The sequence below is a fragment of the Chamaea fasciata genome, unplaced genomic scaffold (assembly GCF_029207755.1).
Source record: "Chamaea fasciata isolate MVZ Bird 193981 ecotype frontalis unplaced genomic scaffold, bChaFas1.0.hap1 SCAF_4, whole genome shotgun sequence".
Classification (NCBI taxonomy): domain Eukaryota; kingdom Metazoa; phylum Chordata; class Aves; order Passeriformes; family Sylviidae; genus Chamaea; species Chamaea fasciata.
Window position 1 is genome coordinate 40,828,326 of NW_027094089.1, and position 18,410 is coordinate 40,846,735.

The 18,410-nt window shown below is 35.2% G+C and overlaps 1 protein-coding gene across 2 annotated transcripts in view; it reads left to right on the forward strand.

Annotated features, from left to right (window-relative positions):
• Window positions 1-18,410, forward strand: part of DMXL1 (Dmx like 1) — a 77,678-nt gene that overhangs the window by 11,845 nt on the left and 47,423 nt on the right. For both annotated transcript variants that reach the window (XM_066181359.1, XM_066181360.1), the window contains exons 3-11: window positions 1,631-1,708; window positions 3,757-3,835; window positions 4,349-4,481; window positions 6,717-6,783; window positions 9,424-9,599; window positions 11,012-11,201; window positions 12,683-12,851; window positions 17,188-17,400; window positions 18,146-18,396. In XM_066181359.1, coding sequence (XP_066037456.1) covers window positions 1,631-1,708; window positions 3,757-3,835; window positions 4,349-4,481; window positions 6,717-6,783; window positions 9,424-9,599; window positions 11,012-11,201; window positions 12,683-12,851; window positions 17,188-17,400; window positions 18,146-18,396 — 1,356 coding nt within the window. The remainder of the gene's footprint in view (window positions 1-1,630; window positions 1,709-3,756; window positions 3,836-4,348; window positions 4,482-6,716; window positions 6,784-9,423; window positions 9,600-11,011; window positions 11,202-12,682; window positions 12,852-17,187; window positions 17,401-18,145; window positions 18,397-18,410) is intronic.

Sequence of the window (18,410 nt, forward strand, 5' to 3'; positions counted from 1 at the left end):
AAGTAGATGATGTTCACACAGTCACAGCTGCCAAGGTCCCTCTGGATGGCATCCCTTCCCTCCAGCCTGTGGCCTGCCCCACACAGCCTGGTGCTGTCAGAGAGCTTGCTGAAGGTGCTCTCTATCCCACCATTGTTCTTTTTGGTGAAGCGCAGCTCAGTGAAGATGCAGGCTGAGGGCAGCAGCTGCTCTGGACACTACAAGTTGAGCATTTTGGAATGCTAATATTAGTTTATCTTTAAAACCCACTAAACAATAAAATAGGGAAAAAATGTCCACATTTGGAGAAAAGGAAAAAAGGACAAAAATCTAATCAATGTGAGTTAATAAAAATTTTTTGCTGTTGGGTGTGGAATGGAATTATTAGGGAACACAACAGTAAGTGAGGTAGTTAAAGAGAATTAGAGAGGGCAGATATATTAGTCTGAGAAGCAAAATGCCTGAAGAAACTTTCCTTGCAAATGTGACAAAATTATTCTTGGCATTTTTGGGTCAGGCTGATGTTAGTAGGATAGAAATTTATTTAACTATCTATTCTTCTAAGGTAAAGGATTTCTCTTAAAGCTGTGGATCTGAGGATTTTAGGGTCTATATGAATCTCTGTGCTTGTATAGATCTTAGGTATGATTTTAGTTCGGTTTCCTTTCAAGATTTTGTGGTTGATACTGGAATTAAAATATATTTTGTAAAGTGAATCTAACTTTATTATTGTTAAAGGAAAACTGTGAATACTTTCAGAATTTTAGAGAAATAGAAAATTGATTATTACAGCGTATCATGACTGTAGATGTTCTCCTTTTAACAACCACCACTGCAGAATGCAGGATGTCCATTGTTTATGACCTATGTGGGCTCCTTAATTTTTGTAAATCTGTAATTCAGAATACTTTTTGGCAACATTGCCATATGACAGTTCTCTCAGGCTCTCTGCCTAAGGTCTTTAACATATATTTGGCTTGTTTTGACTCTTCCTAGCAAGTCTTCTAGACTTGCTTTCATATAGATACCTTGAGATCAAATACTATTAATTTTGTCTTAAAGCAAGTTTGATGTGGGTGATAATCTGTGATGAAATAAGACTTTCAAACACTGACTTAAAACTGACCATACTGCAACTCTTTTTCAACTGTTTTATGTTCGCCTTTAGTAGTAGTTTTATTTGCAGTTTTCTGCACTATGTGTTTTCCTTGCATAGTTTGAATCTTTTGAAATAACTTTTTAAAAGATAGCCTGTTCTAACGCTAGGGAAGTACATGTAAGTACCCTGATTGTGTACTGGTTCTGTGTCTGAGAATGTGAACTCTGTTTTGAGTGTTTACATAATTTAATATGGAAAGAATATTGCTAATAATCTGATTCAAAAAAAAAAAAAAAGTACTTGTCCAGCTATACTCTCAGTAGTTCATTGTGGTTAATGACTAAATGGAGGATTGTATTTTTATTGACAGCACTGGATTAGTGATTTTTGGTAAATATGATTTTCTGTTTTCAAAAGGAAATATGGATGTGAGCTTTAAATTTTTCTACAAGCAGGGTTAAATGTAAAATCAACCATTTGCATCTTGTTCTTTTTTGTTCAGCTTGTTTCTTTTATGTGTGTTTATATACATATAAATATATATTACTTTAGATTGCAGCTTCTTACGGAAAAGTGATTTATATCTTTGAGCCAGTTAGCATCTTGAAGCAGAACAGCAGTCATCATAATGTGAGTATTTCATCAGTCCTTAATTTATTTCAGCAGTTACAAAGCCTGACTGATTTTACTGGTTTGCTTTAAAGCTGGAGTTTTTCTGATGTCTTCTTTTAATGCTAGAATGAAATTGAGACATAAAGCTGGTCCTTGGGAACTGAAAATGTGGGATAAGGACAGAGGCCTGTAATTTGAAATAGTTTTAAGTAAGATAGGCTTTACTATATTGCTTCGTATTACTTGTTTATGTAACCCTGCAGTTCATAACCAAAGTATTCCAGAACCCAAGAAGATGTACACAGTGCCATTCTGCCATGAGTGTAGCCATTAAAATAGGAATTCTTTTTTGAACCATCCTGTGTAGCCTTTATGTTTTGAGGTGTTTTACAGTTCTTACTTTAACTTTTCTCTACGAAATTGCACGCCCTAGGCCAAACTGTAATGGTTCCAGAAACCTGTGACTTTTTTCGAATATCTGACTGAATGATTATACTTCAGTGTTATAATGGTGAACAAGAACAATATTTATTCTCTTGGGACTTACTTTTGGTGACAGTGGTTTAGTGATTAACATCAAGAATTTTAATTTCTGAATAATAATATGATTTAGGGCATGTTACTTAACCATGCTTCTTACATGAAGAGGCATATGGCTATAATTAGGAGCATTAGATTCTAATTGAAGTCAGTTGGTTGATATGATAACTTTGGCAGCAATTGCTCAAGGAGCTTCTGTCTCCCTCTTCAGGGGTTTGGTCTCCATTTGTATTAACAAATTTTTTATATGACCATCTAGTGGATTCTCCTCTTCATACTAACCAACTCAGTCATAAGATTCTTGGTGTACATGTAAACTTGTGGTATATTATGTATGAATTAAATAGCTGGAAATTAACACCTTTGTAATAATTTACATCACTGTAAAACAGTGGAATAAAATTACAGTAAGATGTGAGTTCTCATGCTCTTGTGAACACTTCAGATATACTGCTCTTGTTTTTGGTCCATCCACCTCATTTTTTCAATCCATCCTGAATGTTTTTCTATACTGGTAAATAGTACACTTAGTTTCAAACTTCAGAGTTGGAGTAGTAACTGTAAGCAGTAGAGGAAGCACTCACCACCCACAATTTACTTTCAAATGTTTATATTTGAAGAAATATTCTGTTACTTCGTTCTTTCAGTTGACTTTTATGCAATGGTTTACAGCATATTGTCACTGTCTTCCATTTACTCGGATGCTCAGGGTCTAAAAAAACCCCCAAAACCAGCTTTGCAAATACTCTGTTTGGGTCCTTATCTGCAGCTGCTTCTTACTGTCTTTTGCCAAACTTCTGAAAGACTGAGTTGTCATATTTTAACTTCACATCTATTTTGTTTGATGTTTTTGGGGTGAAGGATGACTACTTTTAAAAAAGTCTGTGAATTAAGAAAGAAAACTCTTGACTCCTAATATTATTTCCAGAAATGTTTTCAGTTTCTTCTGTAAATGAAAACATCAAGCCTTTGTGGTCTATTGCAGAAACAGGCAACCTAAATACTTTGTGAACTTAATCTTCAACTTGTTCTAGAGAGTGAAGTAGTGATGCAAAAGCTAAAGATATTTGACTGTCCTGTTGTATATTATAAAAGAAAGAGCAGAGGGGAAGTATCACATGGTTTTTTGGCCTTTCTGAACTCCTAATTCAGCAGTGGTGCAGATATCAAACACCAGGCACATTTAACTTTTGTAATTTTTGATATATTTTCTTTGTTCCAAAAATAAAACCTTTCTTCCTCCTAAAAAAATTGCCAAATTCCAGTAGAGAGTTTATATACCACTTGTTTTTCAATCTAAACTTTTAAATTAAGAAGTTAAAGACCTCTATAAGTATGGTCATATTAGTGAAAATCTATTTAGTTATAACATTAAAATGAATCAATTTTTATTAGATAAGCAGTAACTTATGTTAAGCATCTTCATAACACCTGGAGAATTAAGATGTACTATTTATATTATAAAAAGAGGATGGAGGAGAATGAAGGATTTTCATGCTAATGTTTGTAAATACTTAAAATTTCAGGTGTTACATTACCAGTGGGAGAAGAATGCTCAAATCTCACTGGAAGCCGTAGGACATAATCTAACATGGGATCCCACAGGTATGAACAGTTTAAAAGAAACACTTTTCTGTTTGATACTGCACCTAATTTTTTAATTTAAATTTTGTCATTCCTTGTGGACAAGGAAAAGGTTTTTCTTCTGTTCTATCATGATAGAGAACACCAAAGTGGAATGAAATATACCTTTTGTCACTTATTACAGGAGAACTAATGTACTAAGTGCTTGTGTACAGTTTGTCTTGATTATCTTCATCTGAGCAGATAAGAAAGCATGGCTTAAATGGTGAATATTTGTTGAGAAAGAGGAATGTCTGCAGTAGACCTAAACATTTCTTTTAGAGTATAACTAAAATTTGATTACTTTTCATGGTTTGAACTGTAGATACTCAAATCTACAAAAAAATCTAGAAAAGGTGTATCTGTCAGAATTTTTTCTGAAGTTTCAGCATTGCAGAACTTTTTTTCTCTCTCTTCACCAAAGTCTATAGTTGCTTGTAGTTAGATTTCAAGCTACTTGCTTCTAGTTAGATTTTTCATAAATATTTGTTCCAGGTACTCGCCTTCTGACTGGTTCCAATTATCTTCAACTTTGGTCCAATGTTTCTTTGGAAAACCCCGCTGACCATCACAGTACTGAAAGAACAGGTGTTGAACTTGGAGAGTGGAGGTGTATCTGGCAATGCAAGTAAGAAACCCATTTGAAGACATGTAATTCCCTTTTCTTTACTGATTCGTACCTTTGAGATTAAATACTTAGTGTAGTTGAGTGAAATGCTATTGCATACTGGTACTTGATAGATATTATCCATGTGAGATAAACTTTAATCATATCTCCCTTGACTGTGTGACACTCTCCTCTTACAAGATCAGTTGCAGTTGGTTTTGGGGCAGTTCTTCAGTTAGAGAGAACACTAGCAAATACTGAGGGAAGGCAAATATTGAAGGTCCCTAATAGGCACTCTTCCTTGTAGAAGAAATGAGGTGAAAGCTGTGTAACTGAAAATTATTGTGCTGGCAGGACTGATTAAAATAAGCTTCCTTCTTTGTTCAGTGTACTCCATTATTGTTTTGTTCTCACATATCCCTCTCCACCACTTTAATTTTTACTTTTCCTGGGTTAATTCTGAGTGTTTGGAACAGTCAAGGTTGATACATTCTCATTTCCATGTCTCTGAATTCTCTTCTTGTATTCATGTTGATTTTGTATCTGCGTTTGTATATTGTACATTCAGAAGAGTTTTAGTTTAGTACTTAAGTTTATAAGACAATTTGAATCTTTCTGCCTGGGCAGACTTTTCTGGTACAGTGGGGTGCACTGTTCATGTGGGAGCAATGTACCATATGCCATCTCCTGAGGAAGTCTCACGAAGTGGCTGACTGGGCAGACCCAGTTACTCTTTGTGAAGCATTTAGAATTCTAGTAGATAGTTCTATAAGTAGTTTTCTGGATGTACCAGGAAAACATCCATTTTATTATCATTCAGTTGTTCCTTTTTCTCTGCACTTGAACTTTATCAAGGGTATGTTTAAAAACCCAAGACCATCCAAATGATGAGTGAAAAACTTTCCTTCGTATGTGGTAAACTTTCTAAATACAGGAAGTCGAAGTCTGTTTTTTTAGACATCTTTAGGTGCTCATCTCTCAGCCTAATAACTAATGCCATTGAGTGTGACTCTAGAATCTGGAAGTCTGGTAACAGTAGTCAAGATCATATGGAGAGTGCTTTTCTTCTGTCTCTTCTAAAACAGGTTTTGCGTTTGTATCACGTATAAAGAATTATCAAAGTCTTCTCAGCTGTCCACCTGTTTTCCACTTTTAAACTTTCTTTGTCAGAGATAAAGCTGAGTGTTGCCTTCTTTAAATGAGTAGGTCCTGGAAAGGGTCAACAGGACTTGTTTCTTTTGTATGCCTTTTATGCCTGTATATCTTCTGGCATTTGTACTGCAATTAGATTTAGAATTGGTTTTTCTTGTAGAGAAGTCTGCCAGAAATTGATTTTGCCCCTGCCAATACCCTTTTTTAATGCCTGAAGGAAACATTCTCAAATGCTTTCATATTTGCCTCAGCAGGAGAATTTTGCTTAAACCTGGTTGGACTTCTTTCATACAGGACTCTTGTAATCACCTTGCTCTTGTTCCTGCACATAATAGATGCATCCAGCTTTTGTTGACCTTAACTTGATCCCTTTTAGGGATTAAGTTAGGCCTCAACAACTTGTTACAGGTGTATTAAATGCAGTATGAAAATGTACACTGTATCTTGCACTGTGCTGTGCAATTAAATTTTTGTATGTCCTTCTTGCTATTAATAAGCTTTGTTACTTAGTCAATGACTGAGTGCTTCAAACCCTGTAAAAGAAGCTTATTTATTAGTACATCGAATTAAAGTAAATGCTCCAAAAGTTAACCACATAATTAGGTTTAAAATATTTTTGTGTAGCATCTTATAGCAGTGTGACCATTCATGGAAAAGCTACTTTCAGATACTTTTTAACTACATTATTCCATTTACACTGTTCTGTTTTCTTGAGTTTTAAGTGTAGGAAGTATGAAAAGTGGGGCTATCTTTCAGAGAAATTGGAAGATAATATGGTACAACAGAAACCAGTTTGAGATCCATATAATTATGAAATGGAAGTAGATCAGTTTAATCTGTTAGCAACTGCTTTTCTGCTGTAATATTTTTGAATATTGGATATTCAGCTACAAGATTTTGGTTTTCTGGATACAGCCATGTGTTGTACACGGGTTTACATCTTCGTCTTTTGGACTTTGTTGAGACTTAACTGTTTCAGACAACACAATACACACTTTTATTTAAGAATTAAAAAACTTTTATGCATTCAAGGGAAAAAATGTTTAGAACTCTGTAAAAGCTGGTAAAATTTGCTTTCTCTTTTAAATTATTTTTATTCCATAGAACTGCTTCTCAAGTTTGTTTAATGAAATTCTCACCAGATGGGGAGTTTTTTGCTACTGCTGGAAAGGTAAGCATTTTTTTTCCTTATAGCTTTGTACTAATTCAGATAAGGTATTAAAGCAAACCAACAAAAACACATTAAAAAAAAAGAGATTATTTAATTTTTTTTTTCATAGTTTTTTCATCATTTTGTGTAGTCTGTTTATGTGTCCTTTCATTTTGGTAAACATAAATTTGCTAGAAAAGTAGCCCGAGGCAGGGAGGGAACACCAAATATTCACTGCTTACTATTCTAAAATAATAATTTTATAAGACATCAGAAAAAGAAGGGTTTTGGGGAATGGGGGAAATCTGTGGATGAGATCACTGCTAAATATCCTACTAGTGAGGAAATATAATCAAAATACCAGAAAATATAAAAAAATTCAAAAATAGCTCTTTCATATGTTTTTATGTAAGTATATCTGTATGCCTTTTTCTGTCTGTAGAAGAGAATTCACATTCCCCTCCATAGGTGTGCTGGCACATGGTTCATGACAGTGTTTGTGGCCAGTTTCAATAATTAGTTCCATCTGCTCAACACTGAGCAGTTTGTCAGCTAAAGCAGAACCCCTTGGCAAGATGAGCAAAAAAATTAAAGCAAAATGTCAGTCTTTTGTTTTCCTGAAACAAAGTAATCTTCTATTTATACTCCAAAACTTGTTGTTCAGGTTTTAAGAGAATAATGTCCTTAAAAGTCAAAGCAGGAAAAAAAAATCAAGATCATATAGAGGATTCAGTGAGCAAATGTGACAAACCCAGGCAAGAATTTGTATTACTTGTTAAGGAGTATGGGTGAGAAAAGCAGTTGTTTTCTGCATCATTCTGCTAGCATTTCTAGCTAAAGAGCCTAGGAGAGGCTGCAGAATTGTTAGATACAAAGCAAAATGCAAGTATGTAAGGTTAATATCAGTTGCTGATACTAGTGAAAACCTGATACAAGTGTCACAGAATCCTGAGCAGTGGTGACTGAGCAGAATGTGTTTCAGGCTGAAGAATAAAAGACAGTTTTGCAATTTGCTCTAGTCTGTCTTGAAGCATGAATGAAAAATTAAAGAAGAGGTTAGAACAGTGTTTGATTTAGTAATAATGTGGAACTTGGCCATTTGAGTCATAATCTCCCTTAACACATGCTTGAAAAACAGAGTTGAAGGTGATTCAGTCTGCAAATAAATCTTGCTTTTGAAAGGTAGTTGTCATGCATATTTTTGTGACTCAGTAATGTGCATCAGAAATGCATGTGTTGAGTAATGTACATCTTTATTAGCTGTAAGTGTTTCTTTTTTCCTTTAAAACTTGCCATTTAAGGTCATCATGCTTGATTGGAAGACTAACTTTTAGGACATTTGCTATCTTTAAAGAAGAAATAAAGACGTAATAAATATGTAAAATTGCCTAGATTTCTTTTTCTAAGGAAACTACTCCAATTAACAAGCTTTCAACATATAAAGTGAAATAGTAGGCTTTCTCCATGATAGATTATTATCTATCATGATAAACCCAAAGCAATAAGTTCTCATGCTCCATACTTTCTGTGCTTATTTGAATGTATTGCTTGCTGTATGTTCTGTGGCACCTTTAACCATCACAGGAAGAAGAGCCATTCCAGCCATGTTTCAGATAAAAAAAATTCTTTGAGTATATGTTTTATGTAAAAGCAGGTGTTTTGTTATTGTTGGCAATATATATGTATTCCACTTTCTTTTGATGGCTAGGAGTTAATGTTTATTTTACAAGTCAAATGTGAATGGTTTAATGGTTGCTAATATTATAATTTGATGGAATAGTGGAAAAATGAAGTAATCTGCAAATAGCTTATATAAGGTTAATATTATTGCTGAATTTTTAACTCTTTAATGTCTTATGTGCTGTTATCTTACATTATAAATTCCTTCAAAGCAATTACTGAATAAGTAATAAAATTAGTTAGTAGGAAAATTAGTAACATGGGTTTTACCATAAATGCCTGAGTTTTTTATCATACCTGCCCGGAGAATCTTTAAAGGATATCTTTGTTTCTATGTCTAAGTCCTTTACTTAACTTTTTGTGAGGGACAGTGCCGTTCAGCAAAACCAGCCCATCCTCCCCTCAGTAGGGTCATGTTATGCATACCTAGGTTATTTCAGTATTTTAGTGCCATTCCCATTTAATAGTTGATCAACAATTTGTGAATCTAGGTCCAGATTGATTATGCCTTCAAGGACTAGATAAAATTAATTTCTGTGTGTACCTGAAAAAAGCAGGCTGGGCAGTACTGAGCTTGGTTTTTGAGATGTCATCTATGACTTTTTTTGTTTTCCTAACAGTTAAATTTGTGGAGTGGGGTTGGGTGGTTTTCTGACAAGGCAGAATTAGCAGTATTAACATTTGGTTACCATCTCAGGTTAGTGCAAGTTGTGTTTTTCCAATTAAAAATTGGCAGCTGATCAGAAGGACCAACATGAAATCCAAGTTAGTAATAGCAAGAGTTAAATGGAAATTCTGCTGCTTTGTTTTCTTTAAGATCAGGTTTTGAAGTTGTGTTTAAGGAACTGTCTGCCTCTGATCAGAAAAACATTTTACTTTAAAGAAAAGTGAAACCACGATAGATCTACTCAAAAGTACTTGAGGTGCATTATATTCCAATGCAAGATAGTCCTATTTACTGTCCTTTTCGTCTTTTCACAGGATGACTGTCTTGTGAAAGTGTGGTACAATGCAGAGAACTGGCGGTCAGCCATAACACCACCAGCTGCCAGTCCAGAAAACCAAGCAAAAGAACTTGATTTTTCATTTGTTTATTTGGCTCATCCTCGATCAGTAAATGCATTTTCGTGGAGAAAGACCAGTAAATTCATGCCACGGTCAGTAGTTCTAATAAATTGTTCATAAATTGCCCAAAAACCCCCTCAAACTACAGAGGATCTTCCTCTCTCTACAGTCAACACAGTTGTGTGGTTTCCTTCAGTTACTGAGTTGTGCATACCTTTTATACTGTTTCTGCTCTTGGGAGGATAGTATGTATCCTCTTACCTGGGTAAGAACTAAAAAGACAGAAGTTTCACAGACTGACTTAGGCATTGAACTAAATGCTGAATCAGTCTTGAAAAGTCATGTCTTTTTGGATTTTTTTTGATTGCACCAAGTGACCATCCATGCATTTAATCCTGACTTGTCCTGTCCTGATGGAATCAGAGCGAAAGTCCTGTGACTTTAATCCTTGTTCACATACATTGAAATATTTTAATTCTTTTTATTTGTTTTTCTACCTAGTATAAAGCTAGACCTCTATCAGAAATAGTATCTGGAAATTGAATTCAAATAATCATTTGGAACTGATATCTTGATTTTGAGGTTTAGGGTTGTGTTCATATGATTCCAAAATGACCTGTCCGTAGTTTTCACCAGCACTTTCAATCTTAAAATGAGGTAGCTTTAGCAGTTTTGTGGCCTGCAACCATCTTTTTGCCATGTTATTCCAAATAGTAAACAAATTTGCATACCTTTGTATTGAGCAAGTTTATGTTGTTCTTTATACATGGAGTATAAAGTCTTTAAGACTCCATAAATCCATTGCTATAGTTCTTACTATGTAGGTCGCTTTTGAAAATCTATCTGCTCTCTGATTCCAAAGGGAGTTTGCTGCTGGACAGTCTGATCATAGCTTTCAAGCCTTAGTTAGAGCTAAATTGTGAACTTATGCATGACGTGGAAACCTGATGATCTGTGTAGTTTTTTCCAGTATCTAGGGAAATTGGATCTTTTGGATTGTATATTTAACACAAGTTACACTTGAAAAAACAGTAATTAAGAAAAACTTGTAGATTTAAATTGTCTGTTGTATCCCTGGTATTACCTGACTTCTATCCTTTGGATATATGATTGCATAAGCGGTAGTTACCAGTAAGATCTGGAATTAAGATCAGGTATCCAGAATATTATTAGCCTTTTATATGAATTACTTTAAAAGATAAAAATATATGTTTTGGTATTCTAGGTATGAATTTTTCTTTACATTGAAATCCACATTTTGCTGTTGCACTGTTTTGTGTTGACATTTGAAATAATTTATAGTCAGATACTTGAACAGAGGGGAAGTCCATTTCTACATCATTTATTTTCCTAACAACGTTTTGATGAGCTTTTCTTGTGCCGGTATCTGTAAGTTGGTGCAATTCCACAAACTGGTAGTGGAAAAATGTTTGGAAATGTTGGTTTATTTTGATATTGTGTAATAGTTAGCAGCTTTTTCACTCCTTAAATTTTCTTTCATTAGTGGTGCTGTCTGCAATGTACTCCTGACTTGCTGTAAGGATAATGTTTGTCGTCTCTGGGCAGAGACTTTGTTACCCAATGACAGTCTGTTGTATGGGGGAGGATACAGCAATTGGAGTGAAGCAGCAAACTTCACAAATAACTTCAAGAGAAATATTTCAAGTAAAGAAAAAGTGCAGAGTGCATCAGAGGTAAGAATTGAAATTGAACAGTGAGAACAAACACATGTACAAACTTGTACGTGTTTAGACTTGTACATTTTAGACAAGTTTGTAATTTGTAACTCAGACGTGTATCACAAGCTGAAATCCTTTATACCAGAGGTGTACATTAAGTGTTATGAAAGGGTGAATTTCCTTGAAATCTTCCTTGGGCAGACTAAGCTGATGGCTCTTCTGCTGAGCTTCTCATGTTGAAGACACACTGTTCTAAAGTCACAGCTGCCTATTTTTATCTGGTGACTGAAGAAGAATGCTTTGCAGTATTTAGTTTGAAGGGCTAGGAACAGTATGTAGCACACAATATATATAGGTTATGTGAAACCCAGGGGTGATGCTGCCTTAAAACATACAGTAGGGGCTCAGTTGTTACCTCTGAAGTTGTGGGATGTTCTCTCTGACTTCTGCAACTGGAAAAAGAGTAATGTGGAGAGTAGAAGGATAACCTTTCTGCTATAGTCCTCAGAGCAGACTGTTCGTAAGCATTAAGGCAAGTGATTCTTACCAGGTAGTGTGTTCTAACTAGTGGGAGTCAGGGAGAAAATGTAGCATTAGTGGTCTGCGTCAAAGGGATGTGGGCACTGTGCTTTTATTTTAATGGAGTGATGTATTTAGCATGCTCACAGTGCATGCTATACCTGAAAAATAGTGCAGCATGCCTGAAAAATATGACTGGCTGAAAGGCACAGCAGAGCAAAGAAAATAATCAAAGGGAAGAGAGAAAAAAAGGAAGCTGAAAAAATTTCTGTGTTCCTGTGGGAAATAAGAGGCAACATTAGAAATCAGAAACAGCAATTATGTGAGAATTAAGAGAAAACTGTTTGACATGAGCATGCTGTGTAAAGATGAAAAGGAATGCCAAGAGTGTAACACCACCCTAACACAAATTGTGTACCTCTGTGTACCTTTGGGTGCTTACATAGATGTCTACAGTACAAAAGGCTTGAACTGTGTAAGTCAGTCTTAAAAAACTGAATATTTTCCTTTCCCTTGGAAAGAAATGTTTGTATTAAAGAGGAAGATCTTGAAACTTACAGGGGCCTTTTGAAGGGCTTTGATCCATCCAAAGTATGGATCCAGTTTTTTAGTCTGAAACGAGATTACTCAGTATTGCTACTTTGTTCAGAATCCTGAATAAGCATGGTGTGTGTTTATGAAACACATGAGTATTTTCTGTGTAAGTATAAAAACTGTATGAACGTTGTCTGGGTGCTGAAGTATGAAGTAGTTACTACATGGAGGTATATTCTGGGCCTTCATAAATAAGTCCAAAGGCACTGGTTTCTCTCCACTGCAGACTCAACACAAACAATTTTGCAAGAAACTCCACTGATTCTTTACATTAGCTTTTAAGTTGAAAAATATCATTAATTCATGCCTAGAAAACCACTTATAGATTAAATCTGCTTTTTCTTTTTGAAAGGATTTTAAATGATACCTTATTCTTCATGCAGTTAAACCTGAGGCACTTCCGACGAGGAAGGAGGAGGTCAGGTGCTGTTGTAGCACATACTGGCTATGCTCTGCATCAGCAAGATCCTCATGAAGCTCACAGGAACATTCCTCCTCATGCAAATGCCCTTTGCCACTTCCATATTGCTGCCAGTATCAATCCAGCTACAGGTAAGAAATGTAAACCTTGCCGCGAAGTAAAATCCAGCTGCTGTTAGTTATGTGTTCTCTCTGGAAACTTAGCAGATGTATTTGCACAGTATTTATATGGTCATACAAAATTGCTAGTATGTTGGTTTCATTTTTGCATGAAAGGACATTCTACAGTAATGAAATTATTTGAATAAATTTACACTGCAGTAATCTTGTCTTTTATTTTGTTCATCTTTAAGTGAGATTGTTAGTCTGTAAAATGGAGGAAGGTAAGTATTTGTAACTGGAGTTAAAATTTACAGTGAATTGTTTATGATACTGACACACTGACAAAATAATAAAAGTCTAAGCTTCTTAAAGTGAGCACCTGACACTTAAATGTTGAAATAACCAAACATTCCTTTACTTCTGTCTCTGACCCAAACAAAACATGCCTTCACCCTGCATTCCATAAACTTTGATATTGCCTTTCACTGGAACAACACGTTGATAGGGCTTGAGGAAATTCCCCTATAGCTGGTGATACTTCTGTCTTTATCATCTTAGTGTATGCTGAAAGTGAAGCGTGTGTCTGCTCATTGAAAAACTGAATAGAGATGCAATATAGATGTCCTTTCATAAAGGTTCTGATGTAGTTTCCTGTGTCTAGACTAAAAGAGCAAACATACTGTGTAATTCTTTTCTTAAACTAGTTTACCTCCATTTTATAGTGTTGTTTTTATGTTCCTGCTGAACCTTGTTTGAAAGGCCAATTTTCAGCTAAGGGCATTTATTATTAGTTAATGTTTCTGGCTGTACAGTTTGGTATGATTGGTAAGAAGTGGTTTTCATTAACACTGCTGTGCTAAGAAAAGCTCTAAACACTTTCTCTATGATTGTTCTTCAGCATTTTGAGTAGTGGTTCATTGGTCCGTATTTTAACAGCCAGGACTAGAATCACATCCAGCCTACCAGAAGGAAACCTCTTGCAGTTTTGTGCTGTACCATCAATGCTATCATATTTCTCTGGGAAAAGTTTCCAGTTGTTGCTTGTTACTACCCGGTGTCACATGGGAAAGTTTCTTGAAAGCTTCTTGGAGATTTATATTTCTTTTCTGTATTTTTTTCCTCTTCATATTGCACAGCAAGCTAACTTATCTTTTCATGTAGGTAGCACATAATCTTTGACTGTGGGAAATGGATTTGTAGAGAATTTTCAAAGCCTAACAAAAGGCTCACATAGTATGCATCTGTATGCAAACTGTGAGATAAGTTATGCTGACTTAGAAATGCCATAGAATAGGACAGCCATTGTTGAGAGAGAAATGGAACTAGAAACAAGTTTCAAATGATGGCCTTGCAAATAGACTAGATTCTTTGGAGAAGTAGAACTATGAAAGATGCATTGTAGTAGGACCCACAAGGGGTAATTTTAGATGATTTGCCTTAAGGCATTAGCTGCATTGTGTGGCAAAAGCTGATAGACCAAGAAATGCTTATAATGTATTGTAATTGGGAAATAGCTTCTGATTATGATGGCATGAATTATAACATCTGTGTTGTCTCATCCTTCACATAAGACTGAAAATGGAATAATCAAGTTTTTAAAATGCCTCTCAGGAGCCCCATCTCTGGGTCAGAAAAAGGGATAATCTGATATTTGACCATTTTTTAAAATCTACCTTTAAAACATCTTTTATTTTTTATACAGAATAGCTAACGTCATGGTTTAACCCAGCCATCAACCAAGCCCCAGGCAGTTGCTTGCTGACTCCATGTAGGACTGGGAAGAGAATCAGAAGGGTAAAAGGCTAGAAAACTTCTGGGTTGAGATAAAACCAATTTAATAGAGAAAACAAAAGCTGTGCACATGACCAAAATGACACAAGGAATACTTCAGGGCCTCATATGGGCAGGGGAGATCTTCAGCCATCTCCAGGAGAGCAGGGCCCCATCACACCCAACAGTCATTTGTGATAACAAACACCATCATTTCAAACTTTCCCCCATCTTTCTTCCTCCTCTCACTTCAAGCACTGACCGTGATATCATATGGTCTGGAGTATCCCTTAGGTCAGTTTCAGTCACCTGTCCTGGCTATTTTTACCATTATTTTTACCATGTGTCTTCTCCTGACATCCAATGCAGCCCCACCAGTGAGCAGTAGAAAAACCAGAAAAGGCCTTGGCTCTGTGTAAGTCCTCCCCAGCAACAACAAAAGCATCTCTGTATTGTGAAACCTGTGTTCAGCACAAATCCAAAACACAGCCCAGTACCAGACCCTGTGAAGAAAGTTAACTCTACCCTAGCCAGAACCAGCATAACTATGCAAACTTTAATTTTGCTTTTGTTAGACTTTGCAGTATAAATATGCCATGCAGCAAACTCACAGAATAAGGATAAAAATAATTTTGAATAATATTAGAAAGATTATGTACTTAAAACTTGTCTTTGGCTTTTCTAATCTTCTATTCTTTTTATGTTACCTATATTAATCTGTATCTGTTTTAATAATGTCTTTTAATTGCTTTTAACTAAGTAGACTGGAGGATAACAGATTGTTCTTTATTGTAGAACCTCTGAAGTGACTTTCACATTTTAAATCTTAATTCGAAGAAATATATGTTCTCCTTCACAGTCAAGTCTTCAAGTATCTCAGTCTAACCAAATTCCTTAAGTAGGCCATTTTGTTTCCCCTTTTGAAATTAAATATAATCGGAAAACCTAATTGTATTTCCTTTCATTTGGTTTTAAGCAAATTGATTTGTGATCTTTCTTAAAAATTTGCCATTACTATAGCATTTTAAAGTATTTGATAAAAACTAAAGCCAAAACAGTTTTATCTCTCATTCACTTCAAATTTTGAAGAATAATGCTGTCATATATATTTATGTAAGAATAAATGCAGTATGAAACAGAAATCCTTGAGACCTACTTTTATGCTATAATTTTAATTTTAATTTTCTGGTGTTCAACCTGGGTGGAATTCAGTGAAAGGAATAAGCAGTGGTTGCTAGGACAAAATTGTCTCTAGGCAATTTCAGAAGAAGTTACTGAATTCAAAGACTTCAGAAGTTTTCTGGGAAGAGTGATTGTGATTTATGAAGCAAATAGAAATTCACTAAGAATAATGTCCAGAGCTGAACGTAATTTAGAAGCTGGTAGTTTTGGATGGAAATTGGAAAAGAAGTGATTTCTTTAGTGACTTTGATAAATACTCAAAGAGTAGATTTAAAATCTAATCAGAAAAATAATCTTTCTAGTTCACATTATTCACGGTTACTGTAGCTTCATCTTTCAGAGGGTAACAGAATTTTTCCCTTCAGGTTCTGTTACTTTCCAAATGTATAATGATACTTTTGAGACTGGCACTGGCCTGTGTAGGTAGATAGACTGTATTTCTTAAATAAGCTGTGCTACTTTTGCCCCCTTTCCCTGCTGTATTCCCTCCCCACACCAAAATTTCTAGTTGTCATGGTGCTCCTTTCTTTTCTTTCATATTTTATGTGTGCTCTCAGTTACAGTTTTCTTTGGTTAGATTGGATGATTAGTAATGCAAACCTATTATTGATTTTGATAAAAACAATAGATTTTGAGTGAAAAGTATTTTGTCCCCCAGGATGTGGAATTTAAGTAATACTGCATAAAGAGGGAGCAGAAGGAAATGAGATTATATGTGGTGACTTCTAGGTGGGAATTACATGCAGTTTGAAATTTTAACTTATTGATGTATCATGCATTTGAGGAAATTGCAGTTAACCTACCTGCTTTTTAGCCCTTATTGATTTAGATTATGTTACTCTGCAGCAGTCTGATCCTTGCTTCTGTCATACACTCTGTGATTATTGCTTTATTTTTCACAGCAATATGGGACACCAAATACCATCAAATAGCAATGTGAATTAACAGAATGTATCAGAATCAGATCTTCTGGAGTTTTGTGATGGTGTTACAGAGGGCATTGTCTGATCTGTACTAATTTTTGCTAGTGTAGGCCCATGATCTTTGGTTACGGTCTATATCTACTGCACATCCATTGTGGACTAAATGTTGGGAAATTATGGGTAAATGATTTGGTTCATACTGAGCTGTAGTAGCAAAAAAAAAAAAGGGTAAATTAACCTGTATGCGCAGTGTTGCATCAAAGGGATACAGGATATCACAGGACCCTACTGTTATCCTAATGTAAGCATACCAAAGACCTCTGTGTGGAACAACAAAGCAGATTATGTTGGTGCTAGGAAAGACAGGTGGCGATACACTTACTTATTTTTTTCATTGTGGCATTTCTGCTTAAAAATTATTTTTCTAGAATTATTTTTTGACCTAACTTATTTAGTTCTCAAAAATGTCAATCAGTATCTTTTTCTGGTAGATATTCCTCTACTGCCTTCTATCACATCTCTAAGTCTTGGTGAAAATGAAGAAAAAAGTGGACCTTTTGTTGTACACTGGCTAAACAACAAAGAACTTCATTTTACTTTATCTATGGAAGTGTTTTTGCAACAACTTAAAAGGAGTTTTGAGCATCATTCTCCTGAGACTAATACTGATGATTCTAATCAAGTGGATGGCAGATCAGAAGAAGGTAAAAGTCATATAAACATTACGTCATATAGAGAAATGGCTTTCAGTTTATAAAGTAATTTGTAATGTACCCCCAGGGTGGGAAGTAAGAGATTGGCAACTTGACATGTAAGGATGCAGTGGCATTTCAATGCATTTTCTTCCCTTACACTGAAAGTATCTAAGTGACTTCAAAAAATGTATCTAGAAGTTCTGATTTCTCTTTTTATAGTTGCTCCAGAATTTTGAATTATACGTGCTGAAAACGCTATTATTTAATTGGGCTTGACTGGAGGCCTTTGCCTGAAAATGTTACTTTAATATTAAAGAAGCAGGAGCAACTTTAGAATTAACTTCCTTTTTTTCAGATATTAATGTATAGTTAATTTAAATAGCTTTATTCTGTAACATAGTACAGTCAATTAATTTGAATATATACATCCTGGAGATTATTGCCTTTGTTCTGTCTATGTATGCAAAAATTTGTATAAAATAGGGGAAAAGAAAAATATTTCAAATAAAGCTGCAACATAAACTATTTTGGTTTGTTAGACCCTGAGCTCCATTAGAGGATTTATGGTTATAATCTTCATCCTTTTAAATTAGTTCTCACATGAATAGCTTATAAAAGGCCTGAAATTAGCTCCAATGCCTGAATGACACTGCTTGTTTTACTTCTGGTTTTGAATCTATCTATCTATCTATCTATCTATCTATCTATCTATCTATCTATCTATATTTCTATATCTATCTCTGTATTGTCGAAGCTGATGTAAGTGGACATCAACAAAAAGGAAACCAAGACAAGAAGGAACTGGGTGATGAGAAAGCTGCTCCGTATTCAAGCCTTGTTCCTTTATCCTCTGCTATTGTTGATCATGAAATTGAAGTTCTGCTTTCTGAATGGAGTAAAAATGCTGACATGCTCTTCAGTATACATCCTGTTGATGGCTCCCTGCTGGTGTGGCATGTGGACTGGCTAGATGAATACCAGCCTGGCATGTTTCGCCAGGTGCAGGTACTTTATTTCTT